This window comes from Lepidochelys olivacea (genome assembly GCF_965140295.1).
Source record: "Lepidochelys olivacea isolate rLepOli2 genome assembly, chromosome: 7".
Lineage (NCBI taxonomy): Eukaryota > Metazoa > Chordata > Testudines > Cheloniidae > Lepidochelys > Lepidochelys olivacea.
This window is the reverse complement of record NC_140417.1, coordinates 113,222,669-113,248,746: the sequence shown is the minus strand read 5'-3', so window position 1 is coordinate 113,248,746 and position 26,078 is coordinate 113,222,669. Positions and strand designations below refer to the sequence as shown.

The 26,078-nt window shown below is 41.7% G+C and overlaps 1 protein-coding gene across 7 annotated transcripts in view; it reads left to right on the top strand.

Annotated features, from left to right (window-relative positions):
- Positions 1-26,078, top strand: part of ATRNL1 (attractin like 1) — a 1,099,511-nt gene that overhangs the window by 169,526 nt on the left and 903,907 nt on the right. For all 7 annotated transcript variants that reach the window (XM_084633632.1, XM_084633634.1, XM_084633633.1 and 4 more), the window contains exon 10: positions 10,987-11,170. In XM_084633632.1, coding sequence (XP_084489758.1) covers positions 10,987-11,170 — 184 coding nt within the window. The remainder of the gene's footprint in view (positions 1-10,986; positions 11,171-26,078) is intronic.

The following is a 26,078-nucleotide window of genomic DNA, read 5'->3' as shown; positions in this document are numbered from 1 at the left end:
AAAAACAACAGAGATTTGTTTGGATTGATAACAGATTGCCTTCTGCTTTTTAGATTTAAAGAAGACTTTAACAAACTCAGAGAACTGGTAGGTAAGGCCCCCTTGGGAGGAAAATCTAATCTCATAAAGGAGTTAAGGACAGCTGGCAGTTTGTCAAGGAGACAATACTAAAGACACAACTGCAAACTATCCTGATGCGAAAAAAGTTAAGAATAGTAAGAGTCTAATATGGCTTAATCAGGAGCTCTTTAATGATCTGAAAATCAAAAAGGAATCCTACAGAAAGTGGAAACGGGCTAAAGAGGAATGCAAAAAAAAAAAAAAAGCACAACCATGTAGGGCAAAATCAGAAAGGCTACGGCACAAAATGAGTTACACCTAGCAAGGGACATAAAAGGCATTAAGAAGAGGTTCTTTAAATATATTAGGAGCAAGAGAGTGGCAAAGGAAGGTAGTGTAGGTCCTCTATTTGGCTTGGAAGGAGAGATAACTGATGACACAAAGGATGCTGAGGTATTTGAACCCACAGACCAAAAGAGGGAAAAAACAGGTTGAAGAATATTTAGAAAAGTTAGAAGTACTCAAGTTTGGAGTCTTAGAAGTTAAATAAGTTATAAGTACTCAAGTCTGAAATTCATCCTACGGCACTCAAAGAGCTAGCTGAAGCAATCTTGTAACCATTAGCAATTATCTTTGAGAACTCCTAGAGGATGGGTTCCAGAGCACTGGAGAAGGGCAAACATGGTATCTATCTTTAAAAATGGTAATGAAGAGGACGCAGAGAACTAAAGTGAGACTGGCTGATCTACAATACCCGAAAAGATACTGGAACAAATTATTAAACAATTTGAGAGTACCTAGAGGATAACAGAGTGATAAGTAATTGCCAACAGGGTTTGTCACAATTGGTTGAAAGATCATGCTGAAAGAATAGTTATCAATGGTTCATTGTCAATCTGGGAAGGTGAGTCTAATGAATAGTTGAGTGGAGAGTATACTTATAATATTTGTAAATGACACCAAACTGGAAGGGGTTGCTAGCACTTTGGAGGACAGGTTTAGAATTCAAAAGGACCTTGACAAATTAGAAAGTTGGTCTGAAATCAACAAGATGAAATTCAACAAAGATAAGTGCGAAGTACTCACTTAGGAAGAAAAATCAAATGTACAACTACAAAATGGAGAATAATTGGCTAGGTGGTAACCTGCTGAAAAGGATCTGGGACTTACAGTGGATCACAAATTGAATGAGAGTCCTCAGTGTGATGCAGTTGTAAAACAGGCTAATATGATTGAGGTGTATAATGGGAGTATTGTATATAACACACAGGAGATAATTGTCCTGGTCTACTTGGCACTTGTGAGGTGTTCAATTCTGGGCACAATACTTTAGGAAAGATGTGGACAACTATCCTCAGTTCCTTCTCTACTGCCTTGCCCCCAGATGGAACACTAGCATCTCCACCTTGAGCGTACTTGGCCTTTCTCTTTCCTTCTGTGAAGTTAGTTTAGTTTAGGTTGTTGTTAGCATAATTAGTTAGTTAATTTAGGTGAGAGGGCTGTTTTCCCCCTGCTCTTTTTTCCCTGGAGGTTTCTTCTCCTGGTGGGGTATGCCTGGTTCTCCAGGCAGCAAATGTCGCCTCTCCTCTGAAAGGCTATACCAGTAAGCAACAGACACTCCAAGTGTGTCTGTTGAGTGGGAGAGTCCCATATCTCCCAAAAGTGCTCTCTTTGTTTAGCCCTTAAAACCAGGGCTAGGAAGAACAGGGATATAAAGCTCGGATTGTTGGCAATGGAACATTCCACCCTTTGAGCTAGATGTGGAGACCCCCCCACCCCCTCTGTACATCTGACCCCAGGTGGACCCAGAATTCCATCTAACTCGGGACATGTTTACCCTTCTTATGGGAAACATTTGGAACACTCCGGGAAGACTCTTGAAAAAGAGGAGGTTGGACTCTTTACTGAGCCAGCTCTAGAAAAGACCAGGTTGCATCCTTAGTCTCCAAGCGTATTCTTTGGTACCAGTGGGCCTGCAAAGCCCAGAGCTCCAAGGAGAGAAAACATTGCTACTACAGGGCATCTGTACCCTCCACTAGTAAGGGGAAGCATGAGGTACCATCTAGCTTGGCCCTGTCATTGACGTTGAAGCATTCCACTCAGCCATTGGTGCAGTCATCCTTCTTAACTTAGGTTTCAGAGTAACAGCCGTGTTAGTCTGTATTCGCAAAAAGAAAAGGAGTACTTGTGGCACCTTAGAGACTAACCAATTTATTTGAGCATGAGCTTTTGTGAGCTACAGCTCACTTCACCGATGAATTCCTACAATTCCATGACCTCATTAGAAGGGTAGTAGACACTCTGCAGATCCCAATGGAGGAAGTCAGAGACCAGCAGCAGAGGCTGTTTGACATTTTGCAGTCAGCAACATCCTTCAGAGTAGTGTTACCTATTAATGAGGCTCTGTTGGATCTGGCTAAAATGGAAAGGCAGACACCAGCCGCTATTCCACCAATGTGCAGAAGGGTTGACAAGAATTGTGATGTGTCCCAGAAGGACTGTGATTTTTTGTTTTTCCATCCCCACCAACTCCCTAATGGTGGATTCTGTGAATGAGCGGGGTAAATCACACTTTTTAGGGGCTACCCCCGATGACAAGGACCAAAAGCGACTGGACCTCCTTGGACAAAAGTTTTACTTGTCAGCAACCTTGCTATTTCAGATCACAAATTATCAGGCAGCCATGGCTAATTATAACTTTATTAATTGCAGCAGGCTAGTAGCTTTTATTGAACATCTGCCACAGGACTTCAGGGAACAATTCTAATCTATTGTTCCTGAGGGTCAGCTATTGGCCAGAACAGCTCTTTATGCATCCTTAGGTGCTGCAGATATTGCTCCATCTACAGACTAGGAACCGAATGGCTAGGCAGAAGTTCTGCAGAAAAGGACCTAGAGGTTACAGTGGACGAGAAGCTGGATATGAGTTAACAGTGTGCCTTTGTTGCCACGAAGGCAAATGGCATTTTGGGCTGTATAAGTAGGGGCATTGCCAGCAGATGGAGGGACGTGATCATTCCCCTCTATTCGATGTTGGTGAGGCCTCATCTGGAGTACTGTGTCCAGTTTTGGACCCCACACTACAAGAAGGATGTGGAAAAATTGGAAAGCGTCCAGTGGAGGGCAACAAAAATGATTAAGGGACTGGAACACATGACTTACGAGGAGAGGCTGAGGGAACTGGGGTTGTTTAGTCTGCGGAAGAGAAGAATGAGGGGGGATTTGATAGCTGCTTTCAACTCCCTGAAAGGGGGTTCCAAAGAGGATGGATCTAGACTGTTCTCAGTGGCAGCAGATGACAGAACAAGGAGTAATGGTCTCAAGTTGCAGTGGGGAAGGTTTAGGTTGGATATTAAGAAAAACTTTTTCACTAGGAGGGTGGTGAAGCACTGGAATGCGTTACCTAGGGAGGTGGTGGAATCTCCTTCCTTTTGGGGTTTTTAAGGTCAGGCTTGACAAAGCCCTGGCTGGGATGATGTAGTTGGGGATTGGTCCTTCTTTGAGCAGGGGCTTGGACTAGATAACTTCCTGAGGTCCCTTCCAACCCTGATATTCTATGATTCTGTGATCTCTCTGTTGATAATTATGCTCAGGGCATAACTGAGAGAGGTCCAAAATACAAGAGAGGACCTCCCTTTTGGTCACAAACTCTTCTTGGAGACTATGAATGACTCCCTGTTCTTCTTTAAGGACTCCAGGGCCATCCTATGTTCCTTGGGCATTTATACATCTTTGAGCAAGAAGCATTTCAGTAGGTCACTGACTGCCCAGTAATTATGCCCTGCTCAGTTCTTGGAGTACAAAAGACCCTGCACAATCCCCAGAAAGAGAGACAGATTTGAGAAGAGGATGGTCACACAACCACCCTCTGTGACCACACAGGCATAATGTAAACAGCATCTTTGATGGGTTGGTCAAGGGTTCGAATGCTCGTGTTCCTCTGATTTTACAGTTGCACCCTTTAGCCCACCTCCCTCCTTTGGGGGACCACATTGTCCATTTCCACCAGACTTGGAAGTGGATCACCAGGGACCAATGAGTATTGGAGATCATAACTTCAGGTTACACTATCCAGTCTGAAAGTCCCTCCCTTCCAGCTGCTCCTTTCCTGTCCCTCTTAAGGGACCCCTCTCATGAGTTTCTGCTAAGGCAAGTGGTGAACTTTCTCCTCTGTCTAGGAGTGATAGAACTGGTTCCTTCCCTTTATAGGGGCAAAGTGTTCTATTGAAAAAGGATGGAAGTTGGAGGCCAGTCTTAGATCTAAGACAGCGAAACAAGTTTGTGACGCCCCCAAAATTCAGGATGGTAACTCTCGTAACTATAATTCCTGCTCTAGAGGAAGGAGATTTTGTTTGTTTTTTGTCCCTTGTCCTCCAGGATGCCTTCTTCAATATAGCCAATCACCCATCACATGGGAAATACCTACGATTTTCTGTGGGCCAAGATCATTTCCAGGTCAGAGTGCTTCTCTTCGGTCTCTCTTTGGCTCCAAGGGTGTTCTTGAAGGTTCTAGCAGTAGTGGCCACTTGTTTTCTACAGGAATTGATTCTCATCTTCCTGTACCTCAATGACTGGTTTCTCAAAGGATGCTCTTTTGAGGCAATATTGTCTCCCATTCAGAAGGCTCTTGCTCCATTCCAAGAGTTGGTCCTACAGCTAATAGTAAAGAAATCTGTTAGTACCAGTGCAGGGAATTCAGTTCATAGTGTGTACTTGGACTTGGTGACAGCCAGAATGTACCTCCCTTTAGACGGATTTGTGAAACTTTCAGGACTGGTTAGGTTGATTCAGGGAAGCCCTAAGACATCAAGAAGGAATTGTCTTTTAAGATCTTTGGTTACATGGCAGCATGTACCTTTGTTACCAGTCATGCAAATTTACACCTCTGCTGTTTCTAAGGTTGGTTGAAAATTGCTTGTTCTCCTACCAGAGATGCCTTGGACATCTTGGCAGTCCTCTTGCATGTAAAGAACTCCCTGAATTGGTGGAAGGAGCGACTGCACATCTGTGCAGGTGTTCCTTTCTGCCGCCCAACACTGTCAGTAACTTTGACTAATGCATCCCATGTAGGTACCCTCATGATTCAGGGCAGATGGTTGACCTATAAGACCCGTCTCCACATCAACCTGTTGGAGCTCAGGATGGTCAGGAATGCTTGGCTCCATTTCCTCCCAGTGATGAGAATCATGACGGACAACGTGTCCTGCATGTTTTACATGAACAAGCAGAGAGGAGCAAGGTCCGCCTCCTGATGCACTGAAGCTATAAAGCTCTGGAACTGGCTTATAGTCAATCCACATCCAAATTTCAGAGCCTACCTTCCAGGCATCCAGAACACCGTTGCTGATGCCCTCAGCAGACACTTCTCCCATGACTCCAAATGGGATTTGGATACTCAGTTCCTCCAGGACATATTCCAGAGATGGGGGTTGGCCAGAGATTGATCATTTCACCCACAGAGATACATATCTGGAAGAATTACAGTTACTGCTGACACCAGCTTTCTGCATGTCCTCCTTCAGCATCTTGAATCAGCTATTTTTAGGTGGTCTTCATGATTCTTTGTCCTATGGCTTCAAGCTCTTGTACGGTCTGGCCAACATATCCCACACTTCAGTCTCGCACCTATCCATCTCAGTTGATACTCCCTCATGAAAAAATTAGTGGGTGCTTAGCACCCACAGGCAGTCCTGTGGCATGCAGGAGGCACTGGGTACAGCGGAAGAGGCAAGGTGGGGATGGACTGGGGGCAGAAATAGGTGGGGGGGCCTTGGGGGAAGAGGTGGAGTGGGGGTGGGTTCTGGGGCTGAGCAGGGGTTGAGCATCCCCAGGGAAAGGAAAAAGCAGGTGCCTCTGTTGGGGGCAACCTGCATATGACTCCTGTCATTTCATGGTGTAGCCTATCGGCTCCTGTCTTACCTGGCGTCCACCTGAGCATTCTAATTGTGGTTCTGAGAAGTAGTGGTGGTTCTCTCTCCCTCACTGGCCAGCATTCCAATACATACATGATGGCTCGCGTAATAATGATCTTATACACTTCGTTCTTTAGTATACTTGGCATATTCTTATCACCAAGAATTCCTGTCAGCTCCCTCCATTTATACCAAGCACTCTTCATTTGGCTCCTAACATCCACATCCACATTCTTATCAAGGCTCAACACTGAACCGAGGTATCTAAGTTGTTGCACAAACTTTAACTGTAGGCCATATAGTTTTACTGGCTTCTCATGCTTCCTTTCAGTGAAGCATTGCATATATTCCATCTTTTGTCAGTTGATTCATAAGCCATTTTCTTCTAATGCAGCCTTCCATAGTTCTAGGTCAGTTTCCAATTTGTATTTATCTTCATGGGATAATTTAATGTCACTTGCAAAAAACATGCTCTCCCCTAGTCTCCAGCAGATTGCCCGACTGGAGGCACCACCGTAACAACTCTCTAGAAACTCTGTCATAAGCCTTCTCTAAACCGAGAAGCACTAAATGTAATTCCTTGCATTTCTCCCTGTACATCTCGTGCAGTATTTGGGCTGCAAACACTGCATCCATTGTTGGTCTTCCTGGCATAAACCCAAATTGGTTGTCGTTTACTTGATGCTCCAGCTCTATCCAAAGTCTTTCTTTCCAACCATTTCATCATGTGACTCATTGAATATTACCACATTCTAGCACATCTCCTTTATTCTTGAAGATAATTGGTCCCTCAGTGTGCTCTTCCTCTACTTGTTGGGTATTTTTCCAGTACAGAAAATTAAGTTGAAAAAATTCACCATCATCACCACACCCTCATGGCCTAATACTCTAAATACGTAATTTGATACACAGTGTGGTCCCTCTGCCTTCCCATGCTTCATCATCTTTAGTGCTATCTGAGTCTCCACCATTGTGATAGGTCTTGTGTGGTTATTGCTTGCGCATACTTCCCTCAACCGTTTCTTCGCATTCTTTTCATTAAGCAGTTTCTCATAAAATCACTGCTACTTCCTAATGACTTCAATGCCTTCCATTTTCTTCCTTGACACACTTCACTGCTACCAAGTCCTCTCTGCTTCTTTGCCTAATCTTGCCTAATCTACATTTTCTTTTTCCCTTTCTTTTGTTAGTTCTGCATATAAAGCTTTAAATGCCAGACTCTTAACTCCCACAACTGCTCTTTTTGCTGGTTTCTTTAAAGCTTGTATTCCTCATAACTTTTCAACCATTGCTTAAACCTTTCCTCCTTTACTGCCTCTTGCACATTGCTGGACCATCATATCTTCTTGCCATGAAATTTTATCTCCTTTTGTTTGGCCAGAGGGTTCTTATGCACTTTCTGTAAAATTGGATGTTTTTCAACAAATCTCGCTGGTATCATTGTAGTTGGTTTGGTCATTGTGCAAAGACTGCAGTACCTCATCCTTAAATCTCAGATTGACTTTCCTATCTGCAAGTCTCCACCACTTTATTCTTTGTTCCACAACTTACCTTTTGCCATCCAATAGCTTTTTTGCCCAGGAAGTTCATTACAAGCAATCTGTGTTGCTTCGCAGTCTACTCTCCTGGGATCACTTTACAGTCTCTTACACTTTTTAGATCTTTTTTTTTGTCCAGAAGTAATTGATCTGGGTCCGGTTGGCACCACCCTTGTATGTGAATAGGTGCTTCTCCTTCTTTACAAAGTTTGTATTGGCAACAATCAGGCTGTGGGTTCTGAGCTAATGCAAAGATATCCTCACCCACTTCATTTCTGGTTCCAAAGCCTCATCCTCCATGACAGTCGTCATAACTTCACTGTGTTCTCCCAAATGTCCATTTGAGATCTGCTCCAATAATCATGTACTTAACTTGTGATGCTTCTTGTATTGCTCCTCCTACTCAATTGTATAGCCAGCCTGTGGCATGTATGTGCATATAACATTAAATATATGTTCTCTGCTCAGTGCTATTCTAACTTTCATGATCTGGTAACTGTTCCTTTGGATGTTTGCTACCTTATTCTTTAATATTTCTGCTATGATTATTTTTACCCCATTCCTCCTTGCTACTGAACATCCCTGTTGTTTGTGGATTTCAACACCTTCCATTTTGGTTCTTGTATACAATGTACATTCTTCTTCTCTTCAGAGTCTCAACTACTACTCTTGATTTTCCAGTCATTGTTCCCACATACAGGGGATCCAAACGTAGTGCTTGGGCTTGCATCTTTTGCTGCATTCAAGCAGAATGCGGTAGCCTTTCCCCACTTTCCATAGCCATCAGGTGAAGTGGTCATGTGTTTCTTCTGGAGGATTCCATAGTATTGTACTGATATAATCCCTGAAGACAAAGACGCAGAGAATCATCTGTGATTAGAACAACTTTTACAAACTGGCTGGCTTGACCTGATGTTCTTGGTTTGAAATGTGGTATGAAAAGTGGATTTGAACGTGACCTTGCTTTTATAGTACATTTGCTATTAACAGACTTATCCTTTTGTGAATTTCAGTAGCTGAACTGTTGAGACATATTGTCAATTAAATAACTAACAAGCAATGGTTGCAAATTCAGATGGATTAGTTTAATGGTCTCTCTTAATTAGTTTCTGAAGCCTAATTGTCCATTTGTATCTAGCACACTTCATGAGAAGTTATTGTGTCTGCTGACCTGTAAATATGTTCTGTCCTTTCTGCATTGTGGGCTTATAACAAAAATATCCAATAATAAAATATGATTGAAGTTTCAGAACAATAATCAAGCCAACAGTTGTTGATTTTTTTTTAAAAAATGAGTTAAGGCATGCGGTAAAGTGATTAAATTCACTGTACCAATCTGAATACTAAACTAGTCCTGATGACTTAGGAGTTGGATTTTATTACTCTTATATAAAAGGTTGTTTTATTTGATGAATAGGTTCTTTGGTGATAATTTTTATCACAGTGCAGTACAGCAAAATATGGTGTTCAAATCTTAGTATGTTTATTAAAATTTAGTTGTGTTAGGTAATCTGAAGTGATCAGTGGAAAAAAGTGTTGGCCAAGTGATAGGTGTGGAACTATATTTTTCTAGGAAAAAAAGGTTTTAAAGTGTCTGCTTTCTAAAACAAGGTAACAGACACACTATCAAAGAGGTCTTGGTAACTGAGGGAAGGAGCCAAAGGTAAATTTTGATAAAATATGCTTAATTTAAAAGAAAAATTATTATTATAACTATTCTGAAAATAACTGTATATTGTGACAAATGTATTTGAAACGGATATGAAATTTTTCCATCTACATTTTTCCATCTACAGTTACTGCTTCATATGACTTAAAAATCTGTTGCCAGATTTTATTTAATTGGGTTTATTGTATTACTACCCTAAGATACTACTTTTTGATCTGAATATGTATGTATAATAAACATTGTTGGAATGTTGCAATAGATGTTACCTTCTTGTTTTTGTTATAAGGATACTGTTAACTTTAAGTTCTGAAGTTGACTAATTTAAAAAAAAACAAACTATACCTCTGATAGAACACTGCCTATGCATCAGTTCATCCAAGCACAAAAGTATGTACTTAAGTTTAAGCATGTGCTGAAGTCCCATTGACTTCAATAGGATGATTTATTCTTGAAGTTAATTATGTGCTTAAATTATTTACTGAGTAGGGGTGGATTTACTCACATTCTTTAATTTAAGTACATACATATGTGCCTGACTGAACTGATGGCTTAAATAAAGTGCAGAGAATTATGTTTTCTTTTGATACCCTGAAAATATTTATTACAGTCTTCTTAAAAAATATGGCAGAACAACAGCACTAAACATCTTCAGTCTTTTGTTGTTCTTCCATTTTGTGCACATGCCAGCATACCATCTCTTCAGTTTGTTTGCTGTTGATACTGGTAAACATAGATCTGGAGAGCCAGGAAAAGAGCATGCAGCTGAGCCTCCCCTGAAGGGTGAAATAAATTATGTCATCATGTTAGTACATGAGCCCAGAAGCTCAATTGGTTATTAACAAAGCAGTGGAAATGGTGTTACGCAGAACAGTGTCAAATGCACAGAGTAAACAAATTGGGGGGACTTTTTTTGTTGCCAGCTTCTTTCACTTTTATTGAAAATTTTAGATAAAAGTATGATATACAGGTTGATGGTTAAATATAAATTGTACATTTATCTGGTTGTGTTAAAGCAAATTTACCCCAAAAAATAACATTTTAGAACATTGAAAGTTTTCATAGGATGAATTGGGTGATGACAGTAAGAGTGTTTTCAAATTTTGAGGAAAGAAAGTAGAATATGTGGCATTGTTGAGAATTACCAGACAGTGGTATTGCCAATTGGACTTGGTAGTTCTATTTATCGGAATGTATAGGCATTAGATGTTAGGGGAATGCTTATTATGAGATGTGATCCAGTTCTTTTTAGAAGCTCACTCTATCACCAGTACAAAGCTGTAATTATTGCTGTAATTTCTCTGCCTAAATTTTATGTCTGAACAACCGTTAATCTTAGATGCAGCTGCTGCTTACAAGTTATAGCCACACAAGCAAACAAAACATTACATGATGCCAACTGTATTACTCTGTCCATGTGTGTGTGTATTGTAAACTGGTGAAGGGCAATAAAAATTACTTTTATTTTATGCAAAAGTTATTTATTTCATTTGGGAAAGTGTGTGCCCTGCCTTCAGATTATGACATTATAAAAATTAAATATCTATCATTTATTTCTTGTATTATAGATTTAAAATGTTTTATGTTTACATAGGAGTATTTTTAACATGAGCCAAGCCAATTTAAAAATTTGGGAAAAACATGCATAATATATCCAACACATCTACATGGTTTCAAAGATGTAAACTGTTAGTCCCTGACTTTACAATTGATTTATTTGGGACTACTCATGCTAAGTAAGGACTTATCCCAGGAGTAGGTCCTTGCAAGGTTAGAGTATTATTTTATGTTTCTCATATGTCTCTTCCAGGATCAAATTCATGGCTTGTGCCAGAAACAAAAGGAGCAATTGTGCAAGGTGGATATGGCCATAGTAGTGTCTATGATGCAATGACAAAATCCATTTATGTTCATGGTGGATACAAAGCATTACCTGGCAATAAATATGGATTGGTGGATGACCTTTATAGATATGAAGTTAATACGAGGACATGGTAAGTAGAATTAAAACAATGGTAAACTAAGATCAAGATAACATAAAATTGTTGTTATTGTAAATATCTCACTATTGTATATGCATTAACTTCTTTATTTGCGTTTATATTTATGTTGTAATTTCATAATTTTCAGTGCTGGAATTTTCAGAAAAAGAAAATATAGGGATAATTTTCCATCAAAACTGAAGATTTAGCAGACAAAGCATATTGTGTGCTGGCAGGTTAATTTTAGAAAATTTAGTATGTTAATTTTAGGCTTTAAAAGGTCTGGTCATTTAAAAAAAAATCCAGAAGTTTGAATTTTATGGAAGTTGTGTCAGCCTCCTTTTGGAACCTGTGGAGATCTTACCAAAGTCTCATTCCTCAGCAGGCTCTCCCTACTTCTAGTTGCCTTGTCGGATTGAGGCCCAGAGATCTAGAACTCCTGTCTAATTAGACTGTGAGCTCTCTGGGGCAGGGACTATGTCTGCATATGCACACCTGTATGTATCTACAGTGTTCAGCATGCAGGGGCCTTGGTGTTGATTAAGGCTGGGCTTGGCAGAATTTGATTTTTATTTTTTTCTAATGTCAACAATTAATATACATTTTCATTTTCAAGATTTTTACTTTCAATTTGTAACTATTTTTACAGTTGTTGGAAATTGATGGGGAGGGTTAGGGTAGCAGAGAAAGTGGTGTTGCAGTAGGATCTCAGCACTGACAGCAAGGCTGCAAGGGACTCCCAGCATGGCAGAAGGGCCTAAGAGACCAGGACACAAGGTGCAGGGGAGGCAGTGATTGTGGCCCAGTGGAACAGAGACCTCCGGCCTGGACTGCACGGAGGAAGACTAGCCCCTGGTTATAAGGTGCTGCTGAATAGTTCCTGCCAGGGACAGCTCCCACAGTCCTGGCTGGTGACTGAGTAAGCGGGGCTGCGACAGCTGAGACAACAGGGCTGGGGGCTTGTCGTCGTCCTCTGCTCTGTCCTACTAAGACCACATACTTCCCTACCCCTTATGCTTGCAGGGATGGGGTGTCACTGGCTCTACAGCTGTTCAGGGAACTCTTTGCAGTCCCGCTGTCACAAGACTGAGTGAGCAAGGCTGCAGAGAGCAACTTGTGCTGCCGCAGAACTGGTGACACCCAATCCCTGCAGGTACAAGATGTGCGGGGAGGCACTCTGGCCAACTGTTACCGAGTGATATGGTTTTTTCGTCAGTTCAGCATGTCAGGTGACATGGATGTTTACCAACATATATTGATTTAAATTGAATCCTGCCAAGCCTAGTTAACGCCTTTGGGTGCTACGGTAATACAGATATTAATAATAGTTTGTTTAGGATGATAACAGTGAGCTCAGTCACATTCAGTATCTTCCTATTTCACTTTTCTGGAGTAGGTGTGCAGGGAGGGTGATGGCAGCACGGGGTTTTCCTCCCTTTCTCTTTCCTTTTCCATTTTCTCACACCCATCTTTTCCCCCAAAGAACAGCTGACCGCATTTCTGCATGTTGGCTTCAGTGCAGTTGACTGCATCTGTAACTCCATCAGAAGCACAATTGATCATATCTTGAACCGTCACCATGCTATTCTGCCCCATGCAGCTTTAAGCAGGTGAAGGTGATCGTTCACAGAGAGAATTTTTCTTCTCTCTGAGAATCCCAGATTTGTAAGCTGCAAAGAACTAGTAAACTGTGGTCCTCTCGTCGTATTAGAGAGACGAGGAGGGATGGCTGTTGTGAAGTGTTGCTACTGCTTGGGACTCACTGGCTGACAGCCCTCCCTAGCCACTCTCACAGTCTGGATTATTTCCCATTCCTGCTTGTATCTGTGATGGAGTGTAGATGGGGATGAGATAAGTCCTGGCAATAAGACTGAATGTGCAGTGCACTCAGACAGCAGTCTTACAGGTGTGCGAGTACTGCCCATCACCTTGGTGTGTGTGTATCCCTTCATTGGCAGGAGGCTGGTGTTGCTGTTTAAAAGAAACTTCTGTGGTGCTGCAATGAGAGAGGCTGGGACTATTCTTCTCTGTGTTAGATTTAAAATAACAGGGCACCAGCCATATCAAGACTATTGGCAGCTGTGTGATTTTTAGTCTCCAGTTGATGGCTTAATAATGTCTATTAATCTTCATGGTTGTAATTTATAGATTGATGATGAATGAATTCAGCAAAATGATCAGTTTGAGGGAATTACAATACTGATGAAGATATCAACTTGATTTAAAAATATATTAATATAATTGATGGTGTACTTATACAGTATTTAAAATTAATTACACATAGTATGATGATATAATTATGTGCCAGATATGTTTAGGGTGAAATTCTGCACCATGTGTTTTGATATCAGTGTGGTGTACAGTGTGGCCCTGATTCAGGATAACACTTAAGCATGTGCTTAATAGGTACCTCAGTTAAATTAATATTCTGTTTGTAAGCTTGATGCTTTTATTTATCAGTCTGTCCCTCAAGTTTACTGTAATTTATTAATGCTGCTTATGTGTTCTATGCACAAACTGACCTTTGAGTTTTTCACCTCAGAGCTGTTTCAAGATCAAGCTCTATATCTGAACATTTTATTCCTCCAATTTAATATTTGCCCTGGGCATTACTGGCTTCATTTAAAGGACAGAAGGTTTGCTTTCGGGTCAGCTTGTTGGAAATGTTAAGAAACATGTGAGTTTGATTTGACTGCAGAATCTGTATTTTAAATGCCACTAGCTTATGGCAATTTGGCAACATTACAAGAAGAATTTTTTCTCCCTTTTTAAGCGACCACATTCATAATACTATCTTATTGTCATCATTTTTCCACTGGCTTATGAAAGGAAAATAATATCATAGTCTCTTTTATTTGAGGGAACATTCAGTAATACAATGCAAGCATTAGTGATATTTTTTAATACAGATGAGAGAGCTTTTTAATAAGACTTCCAAGGTTCTATAGCTATTTTTTGTTAAATTATAATAATTTGGGGCATTATAATGTCAAAGAATTACCGTGACTAGTTAATACAATGTAGCACTGTCTTTTGCTTACACTTCTATAAAATTATCTCCATATTTAGTCTTTATTTCATGTACACTATATATATATGAAAATATATAAATATAAATAAATAAATAAATGTGGGTTTATATAAAATACGGAATTCTACCTATTGAAAAACGTGCTGTGGCTCACTCCAGTGTATTTGTGTTAATGTGTATAAGACTATTGAAAGATGCTGGGCCTTACTGATGGCAGTTATGGAAAGAATAAGTGTGAAGGGCCAATCTTAGTCAATGATACATTGTGCACATCGCGGCTTATCTTGGGAAATTAGCTACTGCTAATTTTTCAAGTTCATCTATGTGCGTTGTTCACTTTTGGTATGTATGTGTGTGCAGAAGGCAAGAACAAGTTCTTTTTTGTGAGTGTGTATGTCCATTACACTGTAGGTGTCTGCATGCCTCATCAGCACTGATACCAGACAGCTTTTCCTAGTAGTACCCAGGCAGCGACCCTGCCAATTGCGAAGTGACTCATGCTGTGAAGTGAGGGTATAAAGGGCAGTTTCCCTGCAGTTCCTTTTCACCGTCTGTGGTTGGAGCATTACTGTTTCTTGTGAGCTACTTACCTACCTTTTACTCTTCTGCCCCTTGACACTCAAAAATCTTTATTTTCATTGTGGTTTTAGATTTCTTTTAACTTCTTATAATCTTGCTTTGAGTTTCACTTAGAAGGCCTCTGAGCACTGCCAGTCAGACCCGAGCCATCAATTTCAGGGACTATCAAGATAAGCTATTTTGTCAGCTGTGACAGAGCGGTCATCCTTAATTCCTGTGAGTCAACAGCCCATGTCTGTGCTGATCGTGCAGGAGGCTTGTGCAGTGGCCAAAGATTTACTGTACCTGACAGTACTGCCCTCCCTCTTGCTGCAGATTGAGTACTCATAGAATCATAGAATATCAGGGTTGGAAGGGACCCCTGAAGGTCATCTAGTCCAACCCCCTGCTCAAAGCAGGACCAATTCCCAGTTAAATCATCCCAGCCAGGGCTTTGTCAAGCCTGACCTTAAAAACCTCTAAGGAAGGAGATTCTACCACCTCCCTAGGTAACGCATTCCAGTGTTTCACCACCCTCTTAGTGAAAAAGTTTTTCCTAATATCCAATCTAAACCTTCCCCATTCTTGTCCAGGCTTAGTGCAGCAGTCAAGATAATAGGCACTGGAGCACTGTAGTAGAGTAGTGCACACCTCAGCCCCGGTGCCAACTCCTGACTTATCTTCTGGGCCAGAACCAGGTCCTCCATCCCAAATGATACCAGTGGCTAAGAAACCTGTTATGCTTCCTCTGACATCATGTCGGTACGTATCCAGATTGCAATCTCCAAGGACTCCTCCCGGTACTCTACCACCCTGGCTCTTGAAATATTCTGATTCCTTGTCAGATTGAGATAAAATTTCAAGCATTCTGGTACTGAGATTCTAGAGCTACTTTCTGTTCCTGTTCCCATGCTTATCGGCGTGGTTCCAAGAGGACTTCTGCTAGAGACTGGATGGTTGGGTCGGATGTGCCTGGGGCCCAGTACCGTACCAGCCCCTGCAGTGGCCCTCTTGGATGCATTGTTGGGTGTCTCCAACATCCAGATCTACTTCACCGCTCCCCAACGGCTCTAGAACAGTTTGCATAGTGGGGGTGCTGAGAACTGTTGAACCAAACCATAAACCTTGTATATAATGGAAACCACTTCAAGCCAGGGGCTACGGTAGCACGCCTAGTTCCTGCAGCTATGCAACTCCCTCACACAGGTTGATCTTCCAGGAGGGAGCCTTCTCCTGTCAGTACTGATAGACTATTGTATTAACTTAGTTGGAATATATGGGATAAAGGTGTTAACGTAAGTTAGTTGCTGTCCATTAAACAGTGTTAAACAAGCAATGGGGCTTGGTATACAAAGACATTAGTCTACTTAGCACCATGGCAAACATGTTGTTAAAAATCCTTTTAACACTTTATTAATAATACAGAAAAGAAGGAAAAATAATTAAAGCATTTGGAATGTAGAGTATTAAATAAGGTTTTCATTTTAACATCTCTTGTTCCCTTTTCCTTTAGTTGTAGACAGTTTTTAGAAGGAAAAAACCTCCACCCTGTTTGACAATCTCTTAAATGTCATTGCTACGGTTATAGTTGAAGTTCAGTCTTAGGAGGTAAAGCCTCCTTGTTTGACTCTTGATTTCGATGGAATCAAAGATGATGAGAACTGTTATCCCAGGTGGTGGTTGTGATCCAGCTGGAGCTGGTAGGGAATGTGATGTCATCTGGGTCCCCCTCTCTCTGGCCTATTTTGGTCAGGTCACCACTCAGGATCAGGGTGATGAAGGCCCAGGGTCCTAGGAAATGCTGGGGATGGCAGCCATGATAGTGAAGCTTGCTCCAGTAGCCTCTGTCAGTTCTTTCCATCTGTTTTCCTTGTTGTCCTTTCCCCACAAAATCTTTCTTCTAAAGACCCAAAAAGGGAGTGATGGATACAATAGTCAAACCCCTCATTATTTTATCTACCAGTTAGGCCTAATTATCTGACACACCAATTTTCGCTCATTCACTTCTGGCTCCACATCTCCTGGTATTTAACCAGCATAATTTTAATACAATCTTTGAATTATGTCAACATGGCCTTTTTGGTTTAGATGAATTCAGTTATTTTGTCTCCCTTTCATATCTTTTCCCATCATCATTTGTTGTTATGGGTTATTGTAATATCTTCTGAACTTTTGCATATTTTGCACAGTTCAGCTCACAATTTAAGTAAATTCGTAGGCCCAGTTGTCACATCAGAAACATCAGTCAGAACTAGAATATTTTCTCTCTTGTCTCCTGTGCAGGCATCCTCCTTATTGCCTACTGAGGACTTTGTATCAGAGGCTGCTGCCCCTGAGGGCATCCTTGTCTCCTGATGAGGAGCTGGTACTACAGGCGACCACCCCAGTCCCAGGCGACTTTAAGGTGCATCAGGAGATCCTCAAAAGAATGGCAGCCTCCCTGGGTATTCATGTAGCACTAATGGAAGACAATACCCACAAGCTCATTGACATTCTCCATCCCACTGGGACAGGGAAGGTTGCCTTGCCCAGAAATAAGGCCATTATGCAGCCAGCCAAAACAATCCGGCAAACCCATTCCTCCATTTCCACTAATTGCTACAAGATTGGAACAAAAAAGATAAAGTTCCATCTCCTGGGGTTGAGCAGTTTTATTTACATCCCACACCTAGGTCATTAGTGGTGGCTGCAGGGAATGAGAGGAGCTGACAGATCAGAGCTAAGGTTACCCTAAGAATAAAGATGCCAAGACGTTATGGCTAGAAAAAATATTCTACAACATCTCTGCAGTTCTGCGTTGCCAATTATAGTGCTCTGTTGTCTTAGTATGACTCTTCAAACTGGGAAGCAATATCCTAGTTTGCTAGTAAACTACTAGAGGATTCCAGGGAGCAGTTCCAGTCACTTGTTGCAAAGGAATGCCTTGTGTCTCATTCAGCTTTACAGGATTCTTCGGGTACAGTGGGTTCTGCAGCCAGAGCCAAGGTGATAGTGGTGACTACGCACAGAGCATCCTGGTCACTGGCCTCTGGGATTCCTGTGGAGGTACAACAAGGTACTGAGTACCTCCCTTTTGAAGGCTTTGTCTTGTACTCTAAGACAGATGAGGCTCTGCACACACTAAAGGACTCAAGGAGAGTACTCAAGTCCTTAGGCCTCTATGTGCCCATGACAAAGAGGATGAAATATTGCCTGCAGTACCAGCTCAGACAACAATATTATGCTTTCTGGCAGCCTGACCAGTCCATGTGGAGGTGTAAAGGTCACACAGGAGGATGTTCATGCCTTTTACTTCCTTGCTCTCTTTTTCTTGGCAGCCACAAGCCTCCAAGCAGCCATTGTTGATGATGAGGACAGTATCCTATCCAACCTGTATCTTATGGACCCTTCTCCATCTCTCTGGGACAAGTTGTCACCTTTTCTCTGGACTTGTCAGTCCACCACCTTGGACAAGTAGGTGCTAAGAATGGTGGAATCGGGATATACCTTCCAGTTTCTTTCTATCCCCCACTTCCAACCCTCTGCTCCTGCTTCAGGGGCCCCTCTTATGTGTCTGTGCAAACACAAGAAGTACAGACTTTATTCTTTGGGAGTGATAGAGGAGATGCCCTCATTTCATCAGGGCAGGAGATTTTATTCCAGATACTTTCTGATACCCAAAGCAGCTCTCAGACCCATTTTGGGCCTTCAGAACCTCAACAAATACATCAGGAAGTTGAAGTTCTGCATTGTATCCCTGGTTACAGTTACCCTTTCCCTAGATCTAGGAGAACGGCATGTTAACTTACTGGATGCCCACTTCCATATGGAAATCTATCCTGGCCACAGGAGATTCCTGAGGTTTGTTGTAGGAGGTGACCATTACCAGTTCACTATCCTGCCTTTTGACAAATTATCCACTCTGAGGGTACTTACCAAATAAATGGTGGTAGTGGCTGCTTTCTTATGCAAAAGAAATGTGTGTGTATCCTTATCTGGAAGACTGGTTGTTTTGTGGATGATCCATACATCATGTGCAAGTCGCTGTCCAGAAAATAACTGTCTGTTCAACATCCTGGACCTAAAGTGAAACAATTAGAAAAGTCAACTTCTGTGCACTTGCAGAGGATAGAATTAATTGTAATAGAATTAGTTTTGGCTTCAATCTCCTCCAGGGCTTTCTAGTTGCTTGCTAGTTCCCAACTATATGGGACTTCTCAGCATCCCTCAGTACCACCCTGAGATCACTGAGAGGAATTGTCTGTTTCTTGGGGATCATGGCAGCACGTACATTTGTCACTCCCCATGCTGGGCTGAACCTCTCTGATTCATCACCTAGACACGCCAGTGCGAATCCCAGAGAGGGTTCTGTTATCTCTCATCTGGAGGATGAGCTAAGACTTCTGCAGGGGAGTCTTTTTCACCCCTTCTCTCCTTTTCAAGACTTCAGTAATGGACACATCAGCATTCACGTGGGGAGCGTATGTCAGTGACCTTTGAATTCAGGGATGTGGACTGCATATGAGGCCAAATTGGATGTAAATATTCTGGGTATGCCAGCACTTCACATTCAAAGTAAGACTGTTCAGACAACACCACTGCTGACTTTTCTGTGAAGGAACAGGGAGGAGCCATATCAGTTGGCCTCTCCCAAGAGGTTATCAAGCTGTGGAACTTGTGTATTTGGAGCTCAGTTACTCTCAAAGGGTCTCACCTGCATGGGGACCAAAACAGCCTCAAAGATTGTCTGAGCAGAGCATTCAGTCTGGATAACACATGGTCCCTCTGCACGAACTTGCTAGCCTTGGTGTTATGCGAAGGGGGTTTCTTTCTGTGGACCAGTTTATGACTCACCAGAATAGGAAGCGTTCCAGTTTTTGCTCCAGGGTGAGCCCAGGATTAATATCAGATGCCTTCCTGTTTCTGTGGAACAAAGAGTTCCTATATGCATAACTGCCAATAACCCTGGTTTTCAGGGTGATCCTCAAGCTCAATAAAGATCATGGCAGGATGATCCTTATGGCCCCAGCCTGGCTGAGACAGATGTGGTATTCAAAACTGTAAACTATCCACTTGAGGACCTGTGCTGTTACTAGTAAACAGAGACCTGCTGTCATCTAACTGTAGGTGAGAAAAATCATCTTAAACAAAGATTGTATCTTGCTAGGTTACGTTTTCGACTTCAGGATACATGTTTTCACTGTATTTGTTTGTAAATATTTCTACCTTGGCATCACTTAATCCATGCATTTTTGTTAATAAACTTGTTTTGCTTTTGTTAGAAATCTTCAGTGCTGTATAAGTTCAGTAAAGTGTGTGCTTCTAGAAAGCTAAAAGGTTGGCGTATTATACTGTCTCTGTAAAGGCAGTGAACCTAACACTTCCTTTGTGAGGGTCCAGTGAGAGGGATTGAGCCCTTTCTTTGTGAGGGTCCAGTGAGAGATACGAAGGTCAGCCTGCAAGGAGTAACCTGGTTGGACAAAGCCAGGGTGAGGCTTGTGGGCTGTTGGCTGGCTGCTGGGGTCACAGCTCTGGGTAAAAGCTGCACAGCCACAAGACCCCCAGGGTTACAAGGCAGACAGTGACTGAACCCATTACTGGCCTGGGTGAACCCCAAAAAGTCATACATGGCAGGATGGTTTTTACTTACCTCATCATGACCATATCTGCGAGGGGACTAAATAGCCCATCAAAGACCCAACACCTTCCTGGATTTGAATTTGTTGTTGTTGTTTGTGCTTATGGGCCCTCTCTTTGAACCACTGGCATCGTGCTCTCATTTTTAAACCTGTCAGTGGAGGTTGCCTTCCTGGTGGCCATCACCTCCTGTGGGGGGTAGGTGAGCTGAATGCATTGGTAATTGATCCACTGTACATGGGTTTGTACAGTGACAAGATGTAGTTGAGACCACACATCAACTTCCTTTTGCATGCTTTCAACAGATATCGTGCACTGTCTGCACAATCAAGAGATGATGTAAATAAAGATAAGGCAGTCCTACAGTACCTCTTCTGATGACTCTGAACTCCACCACCTGGGGTAACAGCTTGAGAATCACCTACAGTGTTATAAGCATATGGAAGCACTCGAAGAAAAAATGGTTACATACCTTTCCATAACTGTTGTTCTTTGAGAAGATGGGGCGGGGTGACTCTGCCTTTATACACTCACTTTGCAGCACGAGGGCTCAGAGATGGCTAGGGTTGCCCCTAAATGTTCTGGTAGGGAAAACTCTCCAGCACCATTTAACAAGGTGTGCACACATCTTCAGTGTAATGGACTTATGCAACACATCTCAAAGAATAGCAGTGACAGAAAGGTTAAGTAAACATTTGTTTTCAGGAATTAATTGTAACATTGACTGTCCATTTATATATAGTACATTATCTTTTGTGATATTTTTGAAAGTTTTCCTTTCCTTTTTAATTCTGTATCCATTTATAGCAGTTATACCACATTACAAGTGAACACTTACCCACAGTTACCACACAGTGGCCTCTGAGATATTGTATAATTTTCTTACACTTATGGTGTAAAGTAACTGGATTTCAGAATACCACATTGTGGTATCTTTGGGTAAAACTTGACTTTTTATTGACAACTTTTGAAGTATCATTGTTAGTTTTTAGCTTTATAGCACCAACATTGTGCCCGGAAGGTAACATACAGGTATGAAGACAAAGCAATTTATGCTCTAGGGCACTTACACTGTAAACAGATAACATACAAAGAAGGCAGGAGGTTGAAATGGAACAAAGAGAAGCATTGAGATTGATGTAAAAGTTAAGCTCAAGTCTTGTTAGTTTCTCAACATCTGCCTGATATATGTAGGAGAACACAGGGATCCTTTTTAAAAAATTTTTAAAGTGAATTTGAGGATGTGGAGGATGAATACAGGAGCCAACACTTACATAAGTTTCAGTGGGCACAAAACCCAAAAACATTTTAGCTTACCGTTTATTCTGAACTTTGCTATCTTTCCATCCCAAAATTGCCTACTTCCAGAACAAAACTGTTGGCAAAAGACATGTTTTTAAGACTGAGGTCTGGTATGTGTAGAATGCTATGTAGTGAGCAAGTGCTGCAAGTACTGAATTGCCCTCATCTGCCTTGAAATCACCAGTACCAGGGCTGATCACACCTTGCAGGATCGAATCCATACTGTAGTTTATAAACAACAATGGACTGTAAGAATAATTTAGTTTATTCTGTACCCTCATTTCCAGGGTTTAATATCTTGGCCATTTCATTTTGTTGATAAACGTGGCATAACAATAGTAGGTTTCTATGTGTTTTTTATTTAAATATTTTATTGGATTTTAAATGTGGGGACACACACCAAAAATCAATTAATACTATTATATAACTATGAAAAAGAAGATATTGGACTAGATTCATACGTCTATCAAAACTGCTTTGCTGCTGCTCTAGTAGCCTTAAACCCAGCCTCCCAGTGCACGGGAATTTTCTGGTGGTATAGGTCCTTGTAGTACCTTTTGTACCACCCTTACTCTTGACTTCTGGTGTAAGGGACGTGGTTGAGGGATCTCTCTGGCTAATCCCCAGATACAAGAAAGCCCATTATAGTCTGTTTGTAGCTGTAGATAATATAGATCAGCCTTCAGTCTGGAGAATATAGGGCAGAGAATGAAGAATATGGTGGTACACATAAATGGAGTATATACTGCAGAGAGTCGTCTTGTGCATTCCATCCTGGCTCCACTACAGTGGGGATTTCAGCCACAATACCTGGTTTATCATCTTCTCTCTGACGTATTTGCACCTTTTCCCACGCTACCCCGTCCTTACCATGCCCTCCCTAAACCTGTTCTGCTAGCCACCTCTCACCTTATTCAGGTACCTCCTAAAAACTAACTTTTGCTGTCTGACCTATGAAAAATTAGGGGAGGGAGTGGGGAAAAATAAAAGGAGCATGACCATTAAGATGTGTACGTGCCTCTTTGAGCTGAGTAAGCATGTGATCTTATTATTGTTACCCTTGTTCTTATACTACTTTTCCTGCTTTTTTTCATGTTTATAACCCTATTTGTAAGTATTTAAAGTTGCTACCACCACCAAACTAATACTGGTTACTGGGGAAGAGCTGTTTGGACGCATCTTTCCCCCCAAAATACTTCCCAAAACCTTGCACCCCACTTCCTGGACCAGGTTTGGTAAAAAGCCTCACCAATTTGCCTAGGTGACTACAGACCCAGACCCTTGGATCTTAAGAACAATGAACAATCCTCCCAACACTTGCACCCCCCCTTTCCTGGGAAATGTTGGATAAAAAGCCTCACCAATTTGCATAGGTGACCACAGACCCAAACCCTTGGATCTGAGAACAATGAAAAAGCATTCAGTTTTCTTACAAGAAGACTTTTAATAAAAATAGAAGTAAATAGAAATAAAGAAATCCCCCCTGTAAAATCAGGATAGTAGATACCTTACAGGGTAATTAGATTCAAAACATAGAGAACCCCTCTAGGCATCTAGCACATTTTGGACACTGATAAATAATGATAAAAGCAGTATAATGTATTGAAAAATATGTTGGCCATAAAATATTAAGTTGTTAGGCCAAAATTATTTAAAAGGTGAAGCTAATTTTAGGTTGGCGAAACACACTTGTGTGTGTTTCGTGCTCTATCTGCAAAATTTATTCATTATAAATAACAAAACAAATGCAACCCACACTTAGTTAAAAAATATGGAGGCTAAAAGTGGAAGCAGTTTGAAAGGTATGGCTTTGCTTACGGATGTGCTGACTTATTCTCTTTTATTAGCATCACAGAAAAAAAATTAGGTACTGCAGGTAGTCATTACTGTCTTCTTTTATGGTATTTTTACAAAAAAGGGTTTTTGAAGGGCAAGATTCTGTATTTAGGTTCAACACCCACCTCCCAGCATCTTTCCGCACAATAATTTTTATCTTTGTTTAATTATGTCTCTAATTTTTTAGTCGATTGACATGATATCAAAGCAGTGAGACATACTGTCACATAAGGGATTCACAATGATGTAAAAATGATGGTAAAAACATCAGTGCACCCCTAGGGAGACTGTGTTATGCAATTAGAAAGAAAGAAAAAATGTTAGCTCAGAGCAATGTTAATGTGAAGTTTAATGGCAAAACAGTTTCATTATGTATTTATGCAGAGTACAGTAATGTAATTCATTGTACAGGTCTGATCAAGCAACCTCTTTGACTACTTACATGGATAAGGGTTTGTAGGATCGGGCCCTGGGATTGGAGGCAATGTAGAGGAAATTCCTTACTGGCGGTCTTATCCGCTCCCACAAAAGACCCTGGTGCTGCTCCTGTTCTGAGTTGAGGGTATAAAAAATGGAGCTGCCACACCTACCCTTCTATTTCTTCTTACTGTTTGTGCTCAGTGGTCAGAACATTCTGTCAGTTGTTCCTCTGAACTTCCAGTTAGTATTTTTTGCTAGTTTATGTTCTTCGAATGGGCCTTTCTTTCTCTTTCTCTCTTGCTTTCTCATTAGTAAATCAGGTTTCAGAGTCGTAGCCATGTTAGTTTGTATCAGCAAAAAGAACAAGGAGTACTTGTGGCACCTTAGAGACTAAAATTTATTTGGGCATAAGCTTTTGTGGGCTAAAACCCACTTCATCGGATGCATGCTTTTCATCGGATGCCGGCAGTGGAAAAAGCATGCATCTGATGAAGTGGGTTTTAGCCCACAAAAGCTTATGCCCAAATAAATTTTAGTCTCAAAGGTGCCACAAGTACTCCTCATTCTTTTTATTAGTAAATCAGTGGACTCTGGGCTGTGCCAGCTACTGGGGGAACCTGTGCCTATATCTCCCAGCTTCAAACCTTGTTCTGGGAGTTGCAAACTGGTGTCTGTGAGTGACCCTCGCTCTTGTTGCCTGAACTGCTTGAGTGTGGGTCAGCTCAAGGACAGATGTCTATTTTGCTCAGGCTCCAAGACAAAAAGGGCAAGATGCTAAGAGTAGAACACGTCAGCTACATCATTGTGGAGGTCACCCTTTACCCTGCATTGCTACTGCCTCAATCTGTTAGAGGGATTCCTATCTGTCTAGGAATGCTCCTCCAGCCCTACCAGAAGGCAGAGAAAGGAGGAGATACACTGCACCAGGGCATTCCTCAAAGAGACCTAAATTCTCAGAGCTCTCTTGGCCTCCAAAGCTAAAGCAAGATATGGTTTCTGCATCATCAGAATCCTCAGTGCAGGACTCTTTGGCCTCGGATTCTAGCCATGCCAGTTCCAAAGGTACAGCTCAGCCCTTTGGCTTGCTGCTCTGTGACACCACTCCATAATTGTTCGATCAGGGCAGAGCCATTGACTCTGTTTCACAAGCCAGGACTGTTGAGGGCTGCTGCTTTTCCTAGAGAAGGCACTAGAGTGGTCACCCTTGATCACAGCAGAACAAAGGCCTGTCTTGATACCACAGGCCGACAGAGCTGAGAAAGATCTCATGAGCCTGTTGGTACTGCCCTCACCAGCTGCTCAGACTGATAGTGTCTTGCTGGAGCTGCCTCATGAAGTGCATGTGTTGCCTTCAGTGTTTGGGTCTGCTATGGTACCAGCATCTTCAGGTCTGGTACAGCAGCCATTGATTATGAAGCCAGCTCAGAGACCAGCAGTAAGTGCTGTGCCTCAGTGCATGGTGCTGATAGCCAGGAAGCCTTTGATATGACTGTTATCATAGAATCATAGAACTGGAAGGGACCTTGAGACGTCATCTAGTCCAGTCCCCTGCACTCAAAGAAGGACTAAGTATTATCTAGACCATCCCTGACAGGTGTTTGTCCAACCTGCTCCTAAAAATCTCCAATGACGGAGATTCCACAACCTCCGAAGGCAATTTATTCCAGTGCTTAACCACTTTGACAGTTAGGAATTTTTTCCTAATGTCCAACCTAAACCGCCCTTGCTGCAATTTAAGCCCATTGCTTCTAGTCCTTTCCTCAGAGGTTAAGAAGAACAAATTTTCTCCCTCCTTCTTGTAACAACCTTTTATGTACTTGAAAACTGTTATCATGTCCCCTCTGAGTCTTCTCTTCTCCAGACTACACAGACCCAATTTTTTCAAACTTCTCTCATAGGTCATGTTTTCTAGACCTGTAATCATTTTTGTTGCTCTTCTCTGCACTTTCTCCAATTTATCCACATCTTTCCTGAAATGTGGCACCCACAACTGGACACAGTTTCCCAGATGAGGCCTAATCAGCGCGGAGTAGAGAGGAAGAATTACTTCTCGTGTCTTGCTTAGAATACTACTGATAATATATCCCAGAATGATGATTGCTTTTTTTTGCAATAGCATTACACTGTTGACTCATATTTAGCTTGTGATTCACTATG